We start from the raw sequence: 23,136 nt of genomic DNA on the forward strand, positions 1-23,136 counted from the left end.
TAACTTCAGTGTTTTCCACTAGTGGGCAGAATGGAAGCAGTTTAAATCTATATTTGTCCCAGTGGGAAGAAACAAACAACTTCCTCAAACTGTAGCAATAAGAAAAAAATGTTTTTCATCATATTCCAAAAGCTAATCCAAAAAGGTTTTTACTTACATTAGTTGCTACGTAATAAAAATTTTAAATAAGTTCTGTTTTTGCAGATTGAATACAAAAACCTTATAAAGTGCAATGTCTTGTTCAGTGGCAAAGTCAAGCTAATAAGTAAAGCATAAACAAATAAATACCATTTCTGAAATTGGTTCTTTCTCACCATTTCTCTGGGGGGAAACTTCATGGGCCCCTGTTGACCAACCGCTTCCTCCCTTTAGGTGTCCTGTTCAACACACACAGCACAGCTTTATTATATTTTGCCCAGAGCCCCAGAAACCCTACTCTTGCTGCTGGAATACTACTACTAAACTTCAGGTTTATCTGATTAAACACTGGTTTATACAGGAATATGCACCGTATAAGAAAAATATAATGATTTAAATATGATTTCAAGACAAGGCCTCAAGATTTGGTAAAAGATGCAGTTAATATTATGATACAGTAGTAAATTATTCCTACACAAAATTGCAATAAATCAAATTACAACTGGCAGTCAACCTGAGGGCCCCCTGTGCATCTGGGGTCTGTGTAGGAATACCAACCTTACGTTTTTCATATGGAAGAAAAATGGCATGAACGCTCAGCTTTGAACAAAATACATTAAGTCTATGAACCAAAATAAAAAAGAACTACTAACAAACACAGCAGTGAGTTTGATGAGGACCACCTGTGCCTGGTCGTATGGGGGTTTTCCCCACTGCTAAGGACTAGAACAATACACTTTTAACCATCTGTTATCTCAGTATCAGTCCCTGCTTGGTTCACAGTTGGCTGACTCCCCAGTGCTCCTGCATATAGTGACCGGGGAGGGCACGGAAACACCCACCGGAACCACGGTTTCCCTCAGATCTGTCGCCGCTCGTCCCCGCTCGGTTAAGGGGCGTGTGCGCACTCCCGAGACACCAGGAAATATGGCGGCGCTCATGACTCTCAGTCAGGTAAAGACTCTCAATAGCTCAGAAAAAAGTCTCCAATTTAAACACTGGTCGTTATCAAGTGACAGTGACAGTCGCTGTGTGGTCTCACCACTTCACTGCTTTATAAGCTGTTGTGAATATTAGCCAGAGGAACCGTGTTATGAGCAAAAAACCTTTCGTTGTGAGCGAAGTTAACATGGTTCACTAAGCTAGGTTAAGTAAGGATAGCAGAGTTATTGTACGTTTAAATGGAAGAAGGCTACTATTGCAGGGAACGTAGTAACAAAGGTGATACAAGTGAACACAACAATGTGGTTAACTAGGAGCTGCAGCTGCTTGTCTTAGCGTTAAAGCCATTTCTGAGCTCTCTGAACAGCGTAGCTAATTTAATGTATGTGCTAGCTGACACTCTCTGGTTTGTAACACAGCTGGTGTTGTGTTTCTCTCCTGTCTGCAGTTATCAAGCGGAACCCCAGCCTATGAGAACTATTACAGGCAGGTAAGGTTTGGGGTTGCTGCTGTGATTCCCCCCTCCAGCTCTTCTGTTTCTACTCAGCTGAATAATATCTGTAAGGTAAAACCATCCACATGCTGCATCCACTTTGTGCTTTTGTTTTTGTTTTGTAGCTGGATCCGGGAAACACAGGCAGAATATCTGCTGGAGATGCAGCTCAGTTCCTTAAGAAGTCAGGGCTGTCGGACAGTACACTGGGGAAGGTGGTTCAAAAACTCATGCACACACACATTAAAACTTATATATCCAGTTAATGGCATCTAAACTGTTTTTTTTCCCCCTTCAAATTGTTTTTTAGATTTGGGATTTGGCAGATTCTGAAAGGAGAGGCTATTTGGATAAGCGGGTAACGTTACATTTCCATGTAAATTGGCTGTTGTTGGTGATGCTGATGTGTGCATTAAAAAAAAAACGGATTTTCTTGGCTTTCTTCCTCTTTCGTAGGGTTTCTTCATAGCGTTGAGACTGGTGGCGTCAGCGCAGTGTGGAAATGATATCAGCCTCAACAACCTCAACCAAAACCTAGCTGCACCCAAATTTGTAAGTGATGAAGTGACTCTACTGACAATTACAGTGTCCGGTGACGTGATAGGGAAGACAGTGGGTGGAGAAAAACAACATCTGTAGCTCAAATGAGAAATTAATGGACATTGAATACATCCCTAGCTGTTTTTCCTCCTGTTCATACAGTTGTTACTATTCTCTGCTTGTTTGTATCTCATCCTCTGCTGATCTTTTACAGAAAGACACTAGCAGCCCATTATTAAATGTTTCAACAACAGGACCTGACTCACAGTGGGGAATTAGGGTGAGTTGATGAGTATTTGTAATAAATAATTATTGAGGATATTAGAAAATCAAGCTTGTCGCCTAAACTTGAGGTTTTTTTTCTTCCGCAGCCTGATGAAAAAGGGAAGTTTGAGGGTATATTTGAGAGTCTGTCCCCTGTGAATGGTCTCCTCTCTGGTGATAAAGTCAGGCCAGTTTTGATCAACTCCAAGCTACCTCTGGATGTGTTAGGAAAGGTGATGATATTACATGTTAAAGTGATGTAGCACATAACACTTTCCCCTGACATTCCAATGTTAACAATTCAAAGCAACTAAATCTTCTTCATTTTGGCATTTACTTAATGATTCTGTAGATTTGGGACCTAAGTGATGTCGACAAAGATGGACAGTTGGACAGAGATGAATTCACAGTGGTAAGCTGGTGCATCTGTTTACTTAAAGTTGTACTGTCACTCCAGGGTAATTCTGGGAAAGCTAATACTTGATTGTCAATCAATAAATGATCTGATTTCCCACTTTCTAGGCCATGCATCTTGTGTATCGGGCAATGGAGAAGGAGCCTGTTCCAACCACCTTACCTACTTCCCTCATCCCCCCTTCTAAAAGGAAGAAGTTTGCAGGTGCCCTGCCAGGTGCTGTGGCTGTGCTGCCTGCTATGTCCGGGCTTATGGGTGGCGCAGCTCTTCTTAAGGAGTCCTTGCGAAGCACTCCTCCTCTGGGCAGCCCTCTCCTCACCACCAGTACCGTCAACCTCTCTCCAAAACACTCCTTTAAATCCAGCTCACCGGTATGTCGCATCACATGTGTTTCTCTTGAGGTGTTGATGTAGTAACTCATGTTGACTGCTGATGTGTCTAACATAGCCAGACATACATATCCACACTTAGTTTTAGCAGGTTGGAGGAGGAGAAAGTGAGTGAAATTTCACAAAAATAGAACCAAGGCGACACTAAGTGACACTTAGCCCATTCACTGACGCATGGAGCAGGTTAGGATATCTTCATTGGGAAAGCATTCATCTCACATTACACAGTATCAGCACCACTGCAGGTAGAGTACCACAGCACTAACCCATAAGGAACATTAGCTTTAATGATTTACAATTGAACATGTGAAGCTTTCACTTAAAATGATTAAAGTGTTGTTAGATGTGATAGAAATAATATAAATCATATTATATTCATATATATTTATGTCATTTATTCTATCAAGTTAGCTCAAGTCTGACCTTATAGGTTTAATGTACTCAGTCCACTTGGTCCAAATATTAAAACTGTCTTTCTGGACTTCGCACGAAAATTACAGCCTGTCCATAATATTTATTTCATGTATAATCCTTGAGATGGCATTTTTACTTGCTGCCAGATGTGTTTGTACCAATTTCAAATGAGATGGTACTCATGTATACAGTATCACATCTCAAAGGAATATCAACTCCAAATTAAGTATTATATGTGTTTATGAATTCCCTGCCAATGGGGCACAATAAAACAAACAAAAAAATGTATTTGCTCAGAATAATTCATTTAAACAACAACATTTTGTGAGATTATAACATGATATGATCATATTTTCACATATAATTTGGAAAGTTGATAAAAGGTAATATTGAATTTGTTAAAGAAAAAAAGAAGAAATTGCTCCCAGTGCAGTGTCATGTCCTCCAGGGTAATCTTGGGAGGCATTACAATGTCACTTTTTGAATGTGGCTGTAAAGTGAAACACAATCACTCTTGAAAAAAAATCAGTACATTTAGTTTTACTTGCTCCTCCCTAAGTAAGTTTCACAAGGGCAGAGACTGACTTGAAACCAGCATTTCATGTATTGATTCTTTTCTTTTGCTAACGGGCGGACTTGTTTTGCCACATTGTTTTGAGCATTGTGCACAGCCCGGTGTGTTTCTCTCTGCCTTTTTATAGCTGCAGGGATTTTTCACCCGTGACTTTAAGGGAAACAGGTTTCCTTGAAAGGGAAAGGAAGCAAGACTCTGCTTACACTTGATCCTGATCACCTCATGTGGCTGTCATGACACTTGTTGTGATTTATTCTTTCTTATGCCACTTTCTCATTACCATTTTTTCCCATTCATTTTAATTGTCAGACATAGGATTTCCTATGCAACTTACCCGAGGCGTAAAGTTCACGTGTCCATACCAGATTTCCTAGAACACAAATTTCAGATTTGACAAACAAATCATCATGAAGCCAGTACATTTTCATCCAGGGTAGGACTCTTAGCTGTGTTTGCCAAGACTTGTTTGTGTGTGTATATATATGGTAAACCTTTTTCCTCATTGGTCACCAGGTACAGTCCCTTTTCAGTATAATACATAATTACCACCTGTTGTTGTTAAACATATTTTTTTTTTTTGTTGCTCTTAGCAGATGGTGTTTCCCTCATCTAAAATCACATAAATTATGTCTTTCCAGGCAGTGGTAAACTGGGTAGTACCGGTGGCCGACAGGGAGAGGTATGATGAACTCTTCAAGAAAACAGACACCGACAGTGACGGCCTCGTTAGTGGAACTGAGGTCATAGAGATCTTCATGCTGTCCAGTCTCTCCCAGACTATGCTGGCACAGATATGGTGAGACCACAGCTCACTTCAAAGCATATTTATTTACAGATGTTTTACTTATTACTTTACAACACACTTTTCACATATTAGGAGAATATTACATTGGATAAGAAAGCCCAGTGCACTGCAACTTAAGAAAAAAACAAGCAAATTATGAAACACATTTACTAATTTGAGAGTTCATATGTGGCATATGCAGTTTTTTGTTTTTCAATAAAAAAAAAATTACTCCCATTGAACCAATCTTACAAGAGCTTTTCATCATACTTGAGCACCTGAATAAGACTGAATCACTCATGCCTATGCATAGCTACTCTCATTATATTTAACTCTATAGCTCCACTTTGTGGACAGTTCAAGGTATTACACGTGTTTGTAATTTGAGCATATTGTTTTTGTTGTTGATGATGATTATAATGATGATGATTATTGTTACTGTTATTATTATTATTATTATTATAATTATTATGAGAAAGAATACAGTATCTCATGTTTTAAGTGAAGTCATCCTCCTCTCTGCAGGGGACTTGCTGACACTAAACAGACAGGCAAGCTTACCCGGGAGCAGTTCTCTCTGGCCATGTATCTGATCCAGCAGAAGACCACTAAAGGTGTAGACCCTCCATCCACACTAACCCCAGACATGATTCCCCCTTCAGAAAGGACTGCAGCTTCAGCGGTGGGCCCTGTGAGTCCTGACTTTAGCCTACTGCTTCATTTTTCAGTAGCCCTATTTACTGTAATTCTTCTTATCTTCCAAAGCCAACAGTTTCACTTGCGTCTGTGCCTCACAAGTCTTTTTCTTGCCACTATGTGCATTTTTAAAAGGAAGTTCTGCTTTCTGGCTTTCCAGCCTTGCCTTGCAAAACAGTTTTTTATGCTTCTGCTTTTTTGAGTTCTCTTCTATCCTGTCTAACAGAGCTATGCAGGGCTTATGTCCGCTGTGAGACCTGACCTTGATGCACTTGCTAATATGCGCAGAGTGAGTAGTTGAGCTTTGTGTCACGAGGTGGCGCTTTTGTTCTGTTATATTCTGTCTCAGTCTGAAACATTGGGTGTAAACAGGACCATGTTCCTTGTATTATGTATTAGTTTCCAAGTTCATTTTCACCAACAAAGGTGAACACAAGATTTCTTTGATCATGTTTATCCATTACAACATATTTTTCATGCCTTGGATTTTCCTCACATTTGTGTTTTATAGAACTCAACTGTGTTAAAAGCAAACACTGCCACCTACTGATAGTTCATCATCAGTGCTTTCCCACAGCAACCAATGTTAAGGTGCGGCTATAATGTAGTTAGTTAATAGTGTATTTAATTCTAGTAAAACTTGTAGGTCTGAAAAAAGACAAACTATTACAAAGTTTTCCTGCTTTTTTTCACATTATGATTATATTTATTATTATTATTATTATTATTATTATTATTATTATTCAAAATTTGACTCCAAACAGGCAAGTACCAATATTAATTGACTCTAGTCGAGCCTTCCACATCAAAGAGAGTCTGGTCTTTTGTGTTTATTATGAGCAGATTGATGCAAGAGTTTTCAAAGAAATACAGTACAAATACGTGTTCTTTTGTAACTCTTACACAAGTACTATCATTACAAACAAATAGCTCTGTTACATGGTTCCCTTTTTGAGGTTGAACATGAAAGTTAAAAAAAGAAATTAAGGATGGAGAAAGTGTAGGGTATATTAAAGAAGAGGACATTGTTTTTTCTATTGAGACTCAATTTGTTAAAAGGCTTGATATATTAAACATTGACATTTAAGCTGGATTTCACTGTACTGTTAAATTTGTTTGTATTCTCTTGTCAGTTATTCATTTCTCCTCATTCATGTATTGTCTGGAACTCTTGCTCCCTCCCTAGCTGTGCAAGGTGTTTGTGTTTCCTTCCTGTGTCTTTTGTTTTGTTAGACATATCAGCAGGGAGCTCCCCTCTCCCCCCTACATACCATTTGTGTCCCCTCTGCTCTCGCCCTTCTCTCCCTCCTTCTTGTCCCCTTTCCCTAATTTAACATATTTCATCTTATCCCATTTTTCACATCCTCATTTTGTACCTGCCGTTGTCAGTCTCGTCATCTCTGTTCTCACACCGTCTGTCACCCTTACGTCCACGTTCCATCAGACTGTCTTACCTCCGTTTCTCTCGCCTCTCTCACTCGTCTGTGTCTGTCTCTCGCCTCAGGACAGCACCAGCTCCACGGGGTCGGCCGAGCTGACGGGCATCAAAGAGCTGGATGACCTCAGCCAGGAAATAGCTCAGCTGCAGAGGTGAGCCCCTGCATTCTGAGTAGCAGGAGGACAGCTTTGTTTCTCTTCCTCTGAGGAAAAAAAAGGAGGAGAGGTTGCAGTGAAGTGATGTTTAGGATCAAAGCTCTTTTTAACTATTAGATACATTTTGATCAATTAATGTTAGCCTTTATTTAACCAGATGTTCTTATTAGATTCTCTGAGAGAGACCATGACGCCTTGCTTTAGGCTTATTTTAAAGTCTGACCCATCATTAACATGTGGACTAAAATAATGTTTTATACAGTTAGAGGCAATACTTGGATTATTGCAGTTATCATGCTAATACATTAATTAGATTATCTTACATTCTTAGAAAGTGTCAATTGGAGTAAATGTAAAACCCTTTCCAGACCTGGAGACAGTATATACAATTATTAGGGGCGGCCTACACTGACTAAATATTACAGTTTACTTTTAGTGCTTCAAGTCTGCATATTATGGCTATGGTCATGGAAAGAATACTGATCAGAGTGTTGCAACAACAGTTCAGATTTTTGGGTGTTTCCTCAATGTTTATTTCTCTGGAAATCCTGCTGTCTCCACATCACGCTGAACTCACTTTGAACCTTTTTTTTTGTTGCCCATGCCTGTTCAAGTTTACCACATTAGGACAATTTATATAGTGTCAAGTAATTGAACATCAAGTGTTGCATCTCTTTAATGTGATTTCAGTCTGTTTTTTCAAGCGTATTAAGAAAAGAACACCAGATACGTCATTGGACACAATGCCAACATTGGCTTTGTTATGAAGTAATAACACTGTTGTTTACTAAGTCTTAGTCTTCTCCCATGTCGTCCACCTATAGAGAGAAATTCATTCTGGAGCAGGAGATCAGGGAAAAGGAAGAAGTCATCAGACATCAAAATAGTGAAGTTCAGGTAAGTCTGAGCTATAATAGTTTTCAAGTCTGTTAAAGGTTAAAATATCAGTTCATCTTAGTGCTTGGAAACAATATGAAGTTCAGAGGTTCAAATAGATGTTTTTATATGACTGGTCTACAGCCTAAAAACACATAGTGTTTATACAAAAAGCAAACTTAGGAATCCATTTAAACCATTTTTAAAGTGTTGTACGTTTGTGGAGGGGTTGCAATCATTAGACATTGTGTACTCACTAGTCCCTTGCTGATCTACACCCTTGACCCTCAGGACATGCAGAACGGCTTGGACAGGGAGAGCAGCAGCCTGCAGGACCTGGAGTCACAGAAGCAGGATGCCCAGGAACGTCTGGAGGAGATGGACCAGCAGCGCTCCAAGCTAGAGGGAATGCTCAACGATGTCAAGCAGAAATGCCAGGAAGAGTCCCAGATGGTTAGAGACTAGATTCATTTAGATCAGCACCCATATATTGAAACAACAAATGCTTTTGTGTTTTGTATTGGTATCCTGGTGACATGGTAATACACAAGCAGATGTAATCTTGTTGTGTTGTAATCCTTTGTGCCAAGCAGATAATGTTTGGGTATCTTTGGAGATACCAGATATCAATCAGATGTCAACAGTCAATAGATAGTGTGAAAACAGTGAGGCCAGTTGAGGTTAAGGTTTATGTGGGTGGCTACAAATATAAAACATATTACTCTTTTTCCGCTTCTACCCTGCAGATCTCGTCCATGCAGAGCCAGATCCGCTCTCAGGAGACCGACCTCCGGAGCCAGGAGGATGAGCTGAGCCGCACCAAGGCGGACCTGAGCCGGCTGCAGGAGGAGGAGGCCCAGCTGGAGCAGAGCCTGCTCTCTGGTCGTGTTCAGTTGGACAGCATCATTAAGTCACTCAAAACCACTCAGGAAGAGATCAACCAGGTCAGTGCGGGCAGAGTAATAAGCCAGTAAGCTTTCTGATAAACTCAGTATCGTATGACATAAAGATTGTCTGTGAAGTTTGAAAATTAAGCTCTGGATATCCAATTATAAATCTGCCTTCCCTGTGCAGGTGGGAGTGTTTTGTGTTGCTTGTGATGGTTTTTATAACACAGCAAACTCACTTTTAGAACCGGTAGTTTTACTTTCCTCCATGACCTTTGTGCTAATGTATTTAGCAAGCTCTGAACCACACAAGTTTGAATCACACTGAAGTGAAACTGTTGTATCATAGTGGTTAAGGTTAAGCGTTTTTTTTTTTATCAGCTAAACCACTAACCACTACTTACATAATTAGTGTAGGTAAATCTATGACAGATGAGAATTTTGCTAAATACATTACTATTCCGGCAATAATGTGCCAATTCTGCGTTTGCTTTGAAAATCATTTTAGTCAAAAATATATCATAGTGGCCTGTTATGACCATGGTGACACATTTGTAGGTGGGAGATTTTCCATCATTGAACAGCTTTGAAACCTGTTATGAAGAGACCAATAGAGACCTAAGAGATCTATATACGTTATTGAATCTCTTTTATTTCTTTTATGTGCTTTTAGGCTCGGAGTAAGCTGTCGTTGATCCAGGACAGCCAAAAGGAGGTGACCAAAACCATTGAGCAGTACAACAGCGCTTTGAGCGACATCAATGGAGGAAACTTAAGCAACCTGCCGGACTTGAGTGAAGGTTTTGCTGAGAAGGAGAACGGAGGTTTCAGAAGTGCGGTGAGGAGATCATGAATATATGACAATGACAATTAAACCTAGAACTCATAAACTTTATTTGGCCTTTCCTTCTAATGATCCTGGTTCAGATTTTGATTCATAACCCCTAAAATGAAGAAAAAAGAAAAGAAAAAAACTGCTTAAACCTCTCCATCTCAGTAGTAGCACTTTTCATATCACCTACTCCTAATTTGCTTTGTTTCAGATGAATGCAAAGGCAAATATGGTGAAACCCGTTTGTTACAAAATATTTTCCTTATGCCATACCACATTTGTTTCACTCTCTTTAGAAAGTGAACATGCTCTTTTTATAGCTGTCTCATTGTTTTCTGCTGTAACATAGTCACCATTTAAAGAAGGTCTGTTTTTCTGTATTCATTCATCAGGACGATTCTTTCAAGTCAAAGATAGCCATGTTCAACAACAGCAGTGCTAAAGAGCCTCCAGCAGACCCTTTCCAGACAGAGGACCCCTTCAAGTCCGACCCCTTCAAAGGTCTGAATACCTTCTTGCATCTTTTCATCATTTACTTTACAATGTTATTCTTTGCTCTGCCAGCTGTTGCTTGCTTGGTAATAACCTGCACTAATGCTGTGCCCCTGTGAATAAGCATTTCCACTAAATACCTGAAATATGCCTACACTAAAGATGCCAACTTTAATGAAATGGAATGGATGATTGTTGTATAGTTTTTCTAGTCTGTTGTCTTAGATTATTTCTTTTTAGAGGCCGGAGATGATTGAAGTCCATACCTAGCCATGCTGTCTTTTCACTTTCTTATCCTTTTTCTAGATCCATTTGGAGATCCTTTCAAAGAAAGTGACCCCTTCAAAGGCACCGCACCTGAAGATTTTTTTAAGAGAACAGACAAGACAGACCTGTTTGGATCCTCAGACCCCTTCGGTAGAAAACCCACACCGCCAGCCAAGGTATCGCACACTTCTTCTCTTTACCACTCAAATGATGTTTGTTGGAAGTACTGATTATTGTTCTTTTGTGAGCAATACAATACTGTGACAAAACCAATGTTCAAAATTAGATGGATAACAATAAACAGAAACAAGCGCTGACATGTCTTCACTATTGTAGATAACTGGAAAAGCAAACCCCTACTACAAAGAGAGATTTCTAGTGGTTATGCTGACGTGGTCTTTGTCTGTGTGTGTATTTTAAACACGGTCATTTGAATAGCTTTCTTACTGTACTTGTGCTTTGCTTCTTTGTTTTTCTCAGCCAAGTGCCTTCAGCAGGGGTGACCCTTTCACATCAAACAGCCCCAAACCAAAGGATTCAGGTACGTGACTGGTCACAAGCATCATAGGGTGTCGGGACATAGAGATTTTTGTCAAAACACTTTCATTTCTGGACTTCTTATCTTTATATAATTTTGCCAATAGTCATAAGGTTTCTCAGTTTACCAAATTATAGTTTTTCCTATTTTCTATATTGTTACTGTAAAAAGTAGTTGACAAAGAATCAGTGTTTTTATTTGTTCTTTTCAGTCATGTTGAAGATGTAGAGGGTATATTTTCCTCTCTTATTGCACTGCCGTAGAAATTATCAGTGTCAGATCGCTATTGATTTTATTTACAAATGTCTACTTATTGTTTTCTACTTGACTTAATCTATATTATAATTGTGACCTAATTTTTGCTGTTGTTGTGGAGTATCTTTCTAACCATCTATTTATATACCTTTTTTTTTATTACTGTGTGTTGACTTCTCGCCATTTGTGACTTAAAATGAAATAAGCGCAGTCATCCCAGTGCTAAATATGTGCAGATTTCCCAGAATATGAATCTATTAACTGAGCGTTCTAGTTGTGAAACACATCTCAAAGAGTCATTCTTTGCCATTCTGGGTGACGTGTTAGATTTAGGTGTTATTTTTTTGGGGCATTAGGGGCAAACAATTTTTACTCACTGTGGCTTCAATTTTTCCTGTGGTTTAGGGCTATTTTTAGTCGAGTACCTACGCATTTAACTACTGGCCAACTAAAAATACTCCCCCCTACCCTGGAAAAACAGGAGGCTTGCAAAAGCCAAACATAACAGAAACTCTGTGACTGCTGGTCCTGCTCTACTAGAATACACTGCCACTCCTTTAACCAGTTCTCTGCTGCTTCTGTCCTGTCTTTATATCTGCTGCCATTGAACTGTTCTGCCTCATTCGGTACGGAAGTTGTTTTAAGTTAGTGGCCACCTCTGGTCGATGCTCTCCCATGCAACACACCTTCAGAGGAACACAGAGGCAACTGTAGGGCTGAGCTGAGTTACTGTGCGTAAAAGAAAACACTACGTACTTCACATGAATGGGGTCTCTTGTGGTTGCACTCTTACAACAAACATATTCTATTACAATGTTTTGTTTTTTCACTGTAACCATCTGCAGTTTGCTGTTTTTTTCATTAGACGGCATACCACTGAGCTTCAAAACAACCCGGGCACAGTTCTGGTTAACAGTATGCCAACTGACGCCTTTAATTAGCTGATCAGATGCATACGTCAGGTTAAACAAAACCTCTGCTTTCTAGGTTTTTTGCGAAATGTCATGGAAAATTAAATGGTCATGCCACATTCCCCTCTCTGAAAATAGCATGCAGGCCCTTTCAGAAAGTGCAAGATGCAGAGATGAATATGTGGTTTGGGGCTGAACTTCATTATAGTTTCTGGCTCTTTCCATAAACGTATTCAAATGTTCCAGATGCATTTCAATGTACTCTTGTCACAGATGTGTTTGGGACAGCGGACCCCTTTGGAAGCAACTCTTTTGGAAGCAAGGGGGATGGATTTGCCGACTTTAGTCAAATGTCAAAGGTACGCTCTGGAGACTCTTGGAGTTATGAATCAGTTCCACCATAAAGCATCATTTTCCACTTAAGCTGTAGAAAGCTTTGTTGTTATTTTTACTCTCATCAACAGTTATTTCTTTATTTTTCTGCCAATTTATCACATTTATGAAAACAGTCTCTCTGGTATGAGGCCAGAAGCTTTATATTTTGGCTGACATTTCTGTTGGAGTCATCATTTTGTGTGATAGTTGAAAGATTTGTTTTGTCTTTTCCCTTGTGTGTGAACAGAAGTCGGACAACCCTGTGCTCCCGTCAAAGAAAAATGTGCCTAACCGGCCTGCACCTCCATATGGTAATCCCTGACTTTATATATTTATATGTGTATGTGTGAGTGTGTGTGAGACTGTACTTGAAGCTTCACTTGACATTAATAGTTCAGTGAGTGATTTTTGTAATAAGCATGTAATGTTGGTGTAAAACCAGTTTAAAATCAATAGTATTTATCATGCCAATGTTATCGCAGATGTCACAGAAATGTAATGATACATTTTGCAGTCATTGTGACTGACATTTGTGCCCTGATAACATGTGGAAAAAAACAACTTCCCTGTTGAGCTGTGAGGGTGCAGAGAAAGTAATTTCTTCTTTTGAGGTTGTAAACAGGAAAGCTGTTGTTAGAGGTACAGCAGCATAAAAGCTTTAGAGTGCTATGCCTTTTTGGATGCATTTAACCTCATGTTCATCTTGTTTTGTGTGTATGTTCACACGGCAACCTATCACCCACAGGCCATGCCCAGAATGTGCCCTTCCGCTGTGACCTTGCAGTTATTCTTTTAGCAGAAGCCACAGCGTGAGAAAGTTGGTCTTCCCCTTTGCTTTACCACACAGTGAGGTGTAGAGATGAGTGGCTACTGTTAGCCAGTGAGCTAGCTCCTGAGTTGTGCCTCATACATAATGAGGAAGTGAGAAGCCCACTCTTAAAGTCATGAGCTGCTCTGAATGTCTGCATCCCAGGGACAACGGACCTTTTTCACATCAGCCATTTTGACATAAAATAGTATGGTAATCACAGGTGTTACCAATGGTACTAATTAAGGTTCTGTTCCATTTAGTGAGCATAGACTTTCCAGTGAGCCATGCCAACATGCAAAATATCAGAACCCTGACTCTGCTTGACCTGAACCTTAATTAGTATCACTGGTAAAACCTGCGTTGAGTAAAATGGCTATATAAATATAAATATAGCCTCTTACTTACATGCTGTGTTGCAGCAACTTTTCAGGCATTTGTAAACAAGTTTAACACATAAGTTGTTTTTTTTAAGAGAAATATTTAAACCCACTGTATTTAAAATTGGAATTGCTACTGTTTTTTTTTGGTAGTGGAGGCGTTTGTTTGCTAGAAACCCCGCAATTTGCAGAGGCTGCTAGTGTGGCGTTGGTGTTCGACAGATGAATAATCATGGCCACATAATGCCATCAAAATAGGAAATGTGTTCAAAGCTTACTGTAGACAAGGGTGTGTCTGTCTTTTACAATTGTGTGTTCCAAAAAAGCCACACTTTGCTTGTTAAGCTTCAATGCATCAGTGAGCCTTACTCAAAAAATGTGGTTAACACCTTTTTTGAACCAATATCCCTTTCCCCTGGGTAACTACTTTGCAAGCCAGCTTTAAGCAGTTGGCTTCCTGTGAAAATTTAGCAACACAATATTACACATTAGCCTTTAAAATTTGAGCATATTTTCCCACGGGGGTACTAGTTGTTAACAACTGAAGTGAAGGCACTTAAGTGTGTTATCTTACATGGATTTGGTATTTATTTAAACGTCTTCCTTCTCCAATAGGTATGCTCAGTTTGACTGCATCAGAGCCGTTCCAGAACGTTTGCTCCACAGCAGACAGTAAAGACTCTTTTGTTGTGACACACTCGAGTAAAACATCCACAGACTGCCCTGTGGGTTTTGCAGATTTTGGTTTTGTAAGTGTAGTCTGCTTACAGTTTTGTATTGAGTCAAGTACCTTTGTCTGCATGAGCTGATCTCATGATCTCAGTCTTCAGATTGTAGAGCTGAAGGCTTGAAGGTGTCAGCTCTCTTTCACAGGGCCTCATTCTGTTAACTTTCCCTCACACCATGACTTAAGCAGAACTGGCATGCTCACTGGCTGTTGACTAACAACTGACAGAACAGCGTAGAACTTTTTACGGGCTTGATGTGGATGGAAATAGTGTTTCTATGCCTGAATTGGACAGTCCCCATAGATGTGTCTATCTTTGTCGATTGCTGCCTCCGTCTGCCTTGTTAAGGGACTTTTGCATGCTTTCTGTTGTCTCTATCTTCAGCCTTTGAAAGGAAGTCAGGATTTATAGACTTTTACTCAGCGAGTTGGTGAACTTGCCTGGTCAGGTAGCACTCAAGGAGCATTTTTCAAGTCTTGAAGTACAAGCTAAAGGCTTATTTGCTGTCAAAGCATGATATGCCTCAAAGCAAAGCACAACAGAGTAAATCTTCCTCTTTGTCCTCCGTCTTCCGCTTCTTTGCCATCGTGTATAGACTAACGGCTGAGCCTGCTCTCAAGTGGAGAAGTTATGCATGGCAGCTTTTTGTGTCTGGTTTGTATCATTTGACATGCCATGAATTTAATTGATCCTTCATGCCAGCATGACACTTATGAATGGGATCTGAGTTTTTTTCATATGGAGCTCTGTATTGTAATTTTTGTTTTTCTGCCAGGATCTGAATATTCCAAGGTAAGACCGTACTAGGGTGTGGTGGTCAATCCTTTGCATGTAAAAAACCTGTCCGCACTGCATAATCTCAGTACGGTGATTCATAAGCACGATTATTCTCAATAAATAATCCTAGTCACATTGATCCAAGCACTGGATGTTTACAGGAAATATGTGACCAGTAATTTATGGCACTAGTATATCACTGTGTAATTTGTAGGAATCTTTTTAGTTTTAGTTTTGCTTTGGCTTTGTTTGTGACGTCCAAGTGAATTTAAATGTCTATTTTTTGCATTTGTTTTTTTCATATTACGCTAGTAATGTTTGGCGTAGTTCTCGACGTTCTGTCTAATTAGATACATTTGATTTTTGATTTGCATCCACCGTTAGTTTTACGTATTGCTTTCGCCCAGTGACTTCTCTCTATTTGTGTGGACATTTCAGCCTGCGTCTCTGTGTTTTTGTCCACATCTAATGTTTGTTTCTCTGCTTTAGTTTGGAAGTGAGAACCAGCAGCTCGAGTGGGCCAAGAGGGAAAGCGAGCGTGAGGAGCAGGAGAGGCTAAGGAGGTTGCGGCTCCAGGAGCAGCAGGACCTGGAGCTGGCCATCGCTCTCAGCAGGGCCAACATGCCCAGCTCCTGACCAGGCATGCCCCACCACAGCTTTTAGTCCTCCTTCTGTCTTACAGTCCTCCATCCGTCCGCAGGCTTATGACAACAGCACTGACACTGGCCTGACATGACTAGCATCCCCTGTTACCAATTTGTGTAAGAGACCAGTGATTCTCCAACCATGACTGGACTCATGTCAAATGACTCCACATTTAGCAACCAGTTAAGGTTCATTGCTCCCAAACTACATGGCAACTATAATCAGGGACAATACGGAGCCACTTGATTTAAGCCTGGCTTCATCCTGCAGGAACATAGCGATTTAACGCAACCCGAACCAGCAGGGTACCCAACTACAACCTATATCTTTCTAGATATCTTGTTATGGCTAATCACCCTGACTTATCCAAAAACCTTTCTGTTGCAAGAAAATAATAACCTTTTAACTATATTTTACTGTTTTATTTATATTCAAAAGTAATGAATATTGGGTGTATGAATTACTTGTAAGATGCGCTGTATAAACTGTTTTATATACCTTTAACTACTCAAAAAAAAAAAATCATATTGAAAGTCAAACCATATTCACTAACTACTCGGTTGGCTTATGGTTGAGTTTGTCCAATTTCAAATGTTTTTTGGGTTTTGTGAAGAAACTCCTTCATGTACTGTAAATATTATTAGATTATGGTTTTATGTACAAGCCGTAGGAAGAGTCCATCTTTAAGAAAAAAAAAAAACCTAAAGGACTGGAGCTTAGTGATCAGATCATCATGGCATGATTTCGATTTTTATTTCAACTGTTACTTAAGTGTTTCATGCCATTTATGCCTGCGTATTGACTATTTATGGCCTGAAAGTACATGGAGTGAATACATATTTCAATATAATTAAATCCTCAACAGGGATATACATGTCAAAGTAGAAATATGATGTTTTGGGAATCCTTCATAAGCATTTTAGTTCTAACATTGCTTTGGTTAAATGTGATTCAGCCCCAAATCGTCGCTCGCCTCTTGTATTTACAATAATTAAGATGCTGGCGATAATCACTGAGTTCTTCCTTCCTTATAAACAAGGATCAGTTGACCTGGAGCGCTGTTGCACTATCACGCTGATGTCAACAGCTTGTGTTTGTCAGATGGTTTATCATTGGTTGCCTAGTTGTAATGCCCAAAAAACAACTTGCACTCCCATACAACTAAAAGCCTCTATAAAATGGAAATAGTGTAAACCTACATTGTTTATACTGGTGCTGTTACACATAGCTTTGTTCTTTTTACCTCTTCACACTACCACTGATACACGTGGCATCTGCTTCTAATTTTTTACATTTCTCTCAACACTCAAATCAACCATTGGATCTCTTTATTTGTCTGTGGATTTTCTTTTTCTCTGTTCATTAATGTCTCACGATCCAGTTGAAGGACATTTGTTAAAAATGCCTTGAAATATTGCATCATTGTAATTATCTAACACTAATCAGGTTTATTCGGCACATAATGTATGCACTGTATATTCCAGAGCTTACTGGACATATACAGAGTGGCATCGCCTTATTTATCAACATATCAGCATTGTAACGTGTAATATTGCACAGTATGTATGTTATCATAAAAACGTTGCTCAAAACCATAATGACTTTTAATTGAATAAAAGTGATTTTTAACATTCCTGGAACAAGGTAAGTCTTGTCCTTTTTAATAAAATGTTTAACAACAACTGCAGAAAGAAGTCAGCCAGCTACATGCCACAGCAGGTCATGATTGTACAATAAATGCATCAGCGATGAATATAGAAGTGGCATGCGTTGGCCCAGCATTGTACAGAGATGACGTGTTGTGAAGGAAGGACATTGGTCAATTCTATTCTTAGGTCTTACTGTCATACTTTTAAAAAAACGTACAGTACAGTGTTCCACTAAAATGGATCTAATATAGATTGTTTACATCATGTAGTTCTGCATTGATATTGGAACAAAAAAAGTGAAATGAGAGTGATACATTTGCATCTACCACTGAAGATATTTTTTACCCAGTGTGTACTTCCTCTTTTTTAAATATGATAAATTCTAGTAAAGTGTTGATCAACACATCTCACATTTAGCGTGTGCATTTTACTGCCAATGGTGAAGATATAAGATAACTGGAACTGTGTGACACCACTTTTGCATGAGGTGTGGTTTTATCAAAAGTATATTTTTAAAATGTCAAAATGCAACAGAAAGAAGAGTATTGTGTCGATCGCCTACCATGTATTTGAAAGAAAATGTTTAATATTGATATACTTTTATAAATGCCATCTGGCTTTGATATAGCAACTCAATGCATGCCTTTGTTGCAGAAGAAACAAATGCTTACTGACACCATGCAGACATGATCTGCACGGACTCGGATACTTTGAAACTATAGTGCAGAGTGACTGTGTGTAATTGTAGTATTAAGGCCCTTTGATGTCCTACTATAATTTCTACCCATCATAAAGGGAGTCTAAGGGCTCCCTGATGAGGGTTTGCTGTGCCCCTCTGTCCAGACGGCTCCTGGCTCACTCTGTAATTATGGAAATGGAGTGTTTGTATTTATAGGCTAAGCCCACAAGCGGCTGCCCTTCTCTGTCTTGCAGCTGCAAAACATCACAGTGGAAATCAAGTGCCCATGTTTTAAATTAAAATTGGTATACAATGGCAACATGTATAACCTGTTAAGTGTAACTGAGCTGATGGTCTGCAGGTTTACTGCACCTACTTGGACTGGTTGTAAGAACAGTATGAAACCTGTCGTTGAGTGGCTATGGTTCATTAAACTAAATGTGTGAACAAGATGTACCTAGAACGAGTAAGCATGCATGAAAAGCAAAGAGTTCAGCAGTCAAATATCCAGTTTCATTGTTTTTAATATTTACAATAAATACATTTTACAGTATAAAATCCATGTACATATTTATATAAATTTAAGTGAAAATAATGCACAGGACATCAAGCCCTGAGGGTGAACAGAGGGGGCTGGATCGGAGAGTTTCACACGCAAGAAGGCACAACATCCAAATAGTAGAAAGCAATAAAATAAAACAGTTCAGGCCTTTCAGACGTTGAGGCAGTTTAAATAAAACATTGTCTTTGCACATGTTAGGCAACTGCATGTGCATGTCACTCCTGTCAACAAGATCATGTACTATTTTGTGGCCATGTCGTTCTGTCATGGATAGTTTTACAGTAGCACAGTCATAGAAAGGCACTTTTGTGTCAAACACAGCATTCCAGTTCTGTCAAAGAAGAGTAGTATATACAGGGCCAGCCCTTTCTTGGTCTGCCTGCTCTAAAGCAAACAAAGCTTTTCTAAAGCTTTTATAGAACCAAAGTAGTACCAGCTACGTAATAACAGTAAAACTTCTTAATTCAATATTATATAAAAAGGCTTTGGTCATGTGGAGAACAATTTAAATAAAAAATACATCAGTTGAATCACAATAAAAATAACACAACCCACCGCCCCATGAACCCTAAGTCCTTATGTGGGCTCCTTCACATATGTCTCTTCATGTGAAGGGCCAGGTGGTCAGACCTAGAGAAGGCGCGTTCACACAGGTGGCACTGGAAGGGCCTGTGTCCTGTGTGTTTGCGGAAATGACGGGTCAGCTCATCGGAACGGGCAAATTTCCATCCACAACCTTCCCAGCTGCAGTGGTACGGCTTCTCACCTGCGAGGACAGAGAAAATGAGAGATTATTAGGCTGTGTTCTGAAAGGGGGATCATGGTTTTGAGCTATGTGTGTCTGTGCGTAATTGTGCACAGAAGCAGTCTTATTTATCATGATGTATGTGGGCTCAAACTTACCGGTGTGAGTTCGGAGATGTGCCTTCAGATGTGAACTCTTGGTGTAGGTTTTTCCGCAGCCAGCGAAGGTGCAGGTGTGCGTGGCTGTGCGCTTCCGCGGCCATGTGCGCCGTCCCCTCTTGGGTTTGGACTCCAGCAACTCGAGGGGAGATGAGGGCGGTGTGAGCATCACCCTCTGTGCGCCCGGCTGTAGGCTGAGACCTTCATCGTACATGCCAAAGGCAGTGTGCGGAGCGTGGTAGGACATCTGCATCTGGGGAGCCTGAGGGTGGTGCGGGAAAGCCGCCTGTGCGTGATACTTCTGTGAGAAGTTCATGGGCTGGCACAGCTGTGCCTGGCAGTCCGAAGCTCCCTGGTCATCGGGGCTTAGAGGTGGGGTCATGTTGCTGGCTGCCCGTGGGGAGATGGCCACCCGGGGCTGCTCGAAGGACATCATGCACGAAACGTTCCCTTCTTGCTTGATTTTGCTGCAGCTTTGGGGCACCATGCCCAACACGGGGCCATAACCGTCCATGGGTGGCTCCACTTTGATGTTGTCCTGGCGGGGAAAATGCACCGTGTTGACATAAAATCTCCCCTGAACACCGGGGTTGCGCGTAATGCCATAGTTGTTGGTTCCTTCGGTGCGGAGCAGCTCTGTCATGAGGCTGGCGCCATACGGGGGCGGCGGGGAGCGGTGGTCGTCTGCTGGGTAGGATGGCACCGAGTTTCCCGTCGTGTACATGCTGTGGTCAACTGTGCCCACATATTCCGCCGCGCTGTCTGAGCCAGTTGTGTTGGCGAGAATAAAATCCAGATCCAAATAATTACTCAGATCCTCGTCGTCCTTTTTGCTGTGATTGTCCAGGTTTTGTACCATTTCAAGCATGGAGCAGCTGCTGGAGACAAGTTTGTCCATATCTGCTTTCCACCTCTGAAAGAATAAATAAAAAATAATTAGATATGATAAGAACAATGTTACTGTAAAATAAAGTATTGAGAGATTGCAGATGATATCCAACTAGACAATTAATTACTGAATTACTTGTAACTACTCATATTTTCTTAAAATAAAACAAATGCAAATATTTTTCTTGTTTTGCTAAATCAAATAAATTTGTTCTTGCAGTTTTACAAGATATTAATATTACCATCATGATGAAAAGAGCTGGAACAAAGTGATATCTAAATCAAATCAACTCCAGAGACTTTAAAACAAAATAAAGATAACTTTTTCAACTTACGTTTTCCCAGGTTTTTTCCCTTTGGTTTGAGAATGTCGAAAAAGACGGTAGCATCACTCCGGATAAGGCCATCGTTTGGTGAAATAATAACTATCTCTTGTCAAAGTCGCGTCGTGTTGAGCGGCAGCCGCACCACAGTCTGTGCGTCTATCTCTCTGTCACCTCTCCACAGCTGCGCTCGAAAGACATGAACAAGTTTAAAAGTGGTAGGAGGTCCTCCGAACCTTATAACCCTCTAACCAGAGTGTGCCTGGCCAATTGTGAGAGCTCAGGAAATGCGTAAAGTTTGGTAAATTTAGCGCTTTATAAAGAGGCAACTTGAGGCAGTGAGTTCAGTGCGCTGTGTGACAGGCAGGGCAGCGCAGAGGAGCCTATAAAGTGCAGGACCTCCCCCACAGGCTGACGCAAACACTCGCAGACCAGCCCACCTGAGCTTGGCCTAGAGTTGGAAAAAAGTTGCTGGCAGATTACAAACACAGGGACAATATAGCAACCATAGATACTTACGTAATATGCTGAAAAGAACAAGCCTAATGACAGAAAGCGCCTGAGGCCAAGCCGCACCAACAACTTAATATAAAGGCTGTCCGTAGTTCAGTTAATCATCACGACACAAAAGGAGATATGGCTTTTTTGATGAACAGTAATAAAAATATAATTAGATTCAAAGTAGCGGGTTAAAACTCTGGAGGGAAGGACACTATGACATGTTCTTTAATAAAAAGGCAGTTGATATTATGGCTCAGGAATATAGCACTGGACACAGAAATAAATTTATATGTTGGATGTGTTTTCTTTGTTAACTTCCATGTGATTGCATCATTTACTTTTACTCTCAAAATAACATTTCTGTCAATGTTTTCTTTGTTTTCTCTCCATTATAGTGCCAAATCCCCCTCCAGCCCCTCAAATTCAGACTCTTTAAATGTTTTGTATATTCAAAAAATAAGTTTAAAATAATGCAATGAGCTGTATATGCAGATAAATATATTATCTGCTGTGTGTGTGCGTGTGTGTGTCTGTGTGTGTGTCTGCTGCTGCCTCCACCTGTTTGGCGCGTCTGACTCTCGGCTCATTATCATTAATGGAGGATTGGTTTTTGTTCTGGCACAGCAGGCTTGTCCAAACAGGCGCCAGGCTCGTCTGAAACGGTTTTCACGGCTTTTTAACGCTCTAACCACTCGTGATGTAGGCTAAACATGATTTGAGGTAACCTCCCATTCAGGTGTAAATGACTGGCTGCGGTGTCGATTGGAGTCACATTTACATCACAACTCCCGCCTGCTTGTTGCTGTTTCTACTGAGGGATCTGGTTTCTGACGTGAAGACAGTATTATTGTTTTCCCAGCAGGAATCCTTTGGCTCCAGAGTTCATTAGGCCAACTCTGCACTTTGTGTCAGTTTTAAATGCTTAAATAAATGTAATATATATACATATGCATTATTTCTTGATGTCACTCATCTGAACATGAACTGTGGTATCTAAACTGTAAGATCATCCCTTTGCACATAACTCCTGTAAAAATCTCAAATAAAGGCACCCAGATGAAAGAAAGGTGTACACATGTTTTGCATTTCTTTCATTTTGATTAAATCTCACAATCATCTGCAGGGATGTGGGACGTATTCAGGGTGTTTACTAAAGTAAAATTAGCAGTAAAAGTATTTAATTCAACATTTCACCTTCATTAAGTATTATAATTGAAGTGGGCTGAGTATCAAAATAAAGTCCTCATTATGCAGACAGAATGAGCCTGTCAGCATTGTACTTTATACTGTATAATACTGGATTATCCTTACTGACTACATTCACCAGTAAGCAGCTCTTTATCTGGCCCTGGAGCTCATTTTTACTGTTAGGACAGTTGGGATAGTTTGCACTTTGACTTTAGTGCAATTGAAGTATAAAGTGGTATAAAATCGAAGTGCTCAAGTCATCATTTAATCTAAAATTCCAAAGAAGGAAACACTCCCTTTCTGCACTAGGTACAGTAAAAAAAAGGTTTTAAATTCAGTCTTATGATGATCTGAGTTAACAACTGAGCTAAGATCCACATGACAGACATCACCTCTCATCAAACTGTCATGTCCACAACCATCAGTGCAC

At 40.1% G+C, this 23,136-nt stretch overlaps 2 protein-coding genes and 1 long non-coding RNA gene across 7 annotated transcripts; 1 reads left to right on the forward strand and 2 right to left on the reverse strand.

Moving 5' to 3' along the window:
• Positions 1-111: 111 nt before the first annotated feature.
• LOC127351915 (uncharacterized) lies at positions 112-5,656 on the reverse strand. The gene is made up of 3 exons (XR_007880996.1): positions 5,515-5,656; positions 4,504-4,539; positions 112-377 (listed from the first exon to the last, which is right to left on the reverse strand). It is a non-coding gene; the product is annotated as an uncharacterized LOC127351915 (long non-coding RNA).
• On the forward strand, positions 975-17,656 carry LOC127349574 (epidermal growth factor receptor substrate 15-like 1). 5 transcript variants are annotated; one of them, XM_051375498.1, is made up of 25 exons: positions 975-1,092; positions 1,529-1,570; positions 1,699-1,788; positions 1,884-1,931; positions 2,030-2,125; positions 2,328-2,393; positions 2,485-2,610; positions 2,730-2,789; positions 2,900-3,163; positions 4,808-4,965; positions 5,479-5,644; positions 5,876-5,938; positions 7,154-7,239; positions 8,067-8,139; positions 8,410-8,571; positions 8,865-9,062; positions 9,679-9,843; positions 10,230-10,338; positions 10,636-10,772; positions 11,077-11,137; positions 12,574-12,659; positions 12,923-12,986; positions 14,479-14,612; positions 15,367-15,383; positions 15,858-17,656. In XM_051375498.1, exons 1-25 carry the CDS (start codon positions 1,066-1,068, stop codon positions 15,925-15,927), a joined length of 2,568 nt encoding a protein of 855 aa, XP_051231458.1. In that variant the 5' UTR covers positions 975-1,065; the 3' UTR covers positions 15,928-17,656. The 5 variants fall into 5 exon arrangements, with proteins under 5 accessions (XP_051231458.1, XP_051231430.1, XP_051231620.1 ...); XM_051375470.1 differs by lacking the exon at positions 15,367-15,383; XM_051375660.1 differs by lacking the exon at positions 14,479-14,612.
• A 1,191-nt stretch (positions 17,657-18,847) lies between these two features.
• klf2b (Kruppel-like factor 2b) lies at positions 18,848-21,389 on the reverse strand. Its single transcript, XM_051378036.1, has 3 exons — positions 21,030-21,389; positions 19,807-20,719; positions 18,848-19,669 (listed from the first exon to the last, which is right to left on the reverse strand). Exons 1-3 carry the CDS (start codon positions 21,099-21,101, stop codon positions 19,494-19,496), a joined length of 1,161 nt encoding a protein of 386 aa, XP_051233996.1. The 5' UTR covers positions 21,102-21,389; the 3' UTR covers positions 18,848-19,493.
• Positions 21,390-23,136: the final 1,747 nt, after the last annotated feature.

The sequence above is a fragment of the Dicentrarchus labrax genome, unplaced genomic scaffold (assembly GCF_905237075.1).
Source record: "Dicentrarchus labrax unplaced genomic scaffold, dlabrax2021, whole genome shotgun sequence".
Lineage (NCBI taxonomy): Eukaryota > Metazoa > Chordata > Actinopteri > Moronidae > Dicentrarchus > Dicentrarchus labrax.

Excerpts from the sequence above, each read along its gene's own strand:
- LOC127349574 (XM_051375470.1), top strand. The coding sequence starts at position 1,066 with ATGGCGGCGCTCATGACTCTCAGTCAG. Across the intron at positions 2,394-2,484 it reads ACTCACAGTGGGGAATTAGG|CCTGATGAAAAAGGGAAGTT; the intron begins GTGAGTTGATGA and ends TTTCTTCCGCAG. Across the intron at positions 2,611-2,729 it reads CTCTGGATGTGTTAGGAAAG|ATTTGGGACCTAAGTGATGT; the intron begins GTGATGATATTA and ends ATGATTCTGTAG.
- klf2b (XM_051378036.1), bottom strand. The coding sequence starts at position 21,101 with ATGGCCTTATCCGGAGTGATGCTACCGTCTTTTTCGACATTCTCAAAC. Across the intron at positions 20,720-21,029 it reads GGGAAAAAACCTGGGAAAAC|AGGTGGAAAGCAGATATGGA; the intron begins GTAAGTTGAAAA and ends TTATTCTTTCAG. Across the intron at positions 19,670-19,806 it reads ACATCTCCGAACTCACACCG|GTGAGAAGCCGTACCACTGC; the intron begins GTAAGTTTGAGC and ends CTGTCCTCGCAG.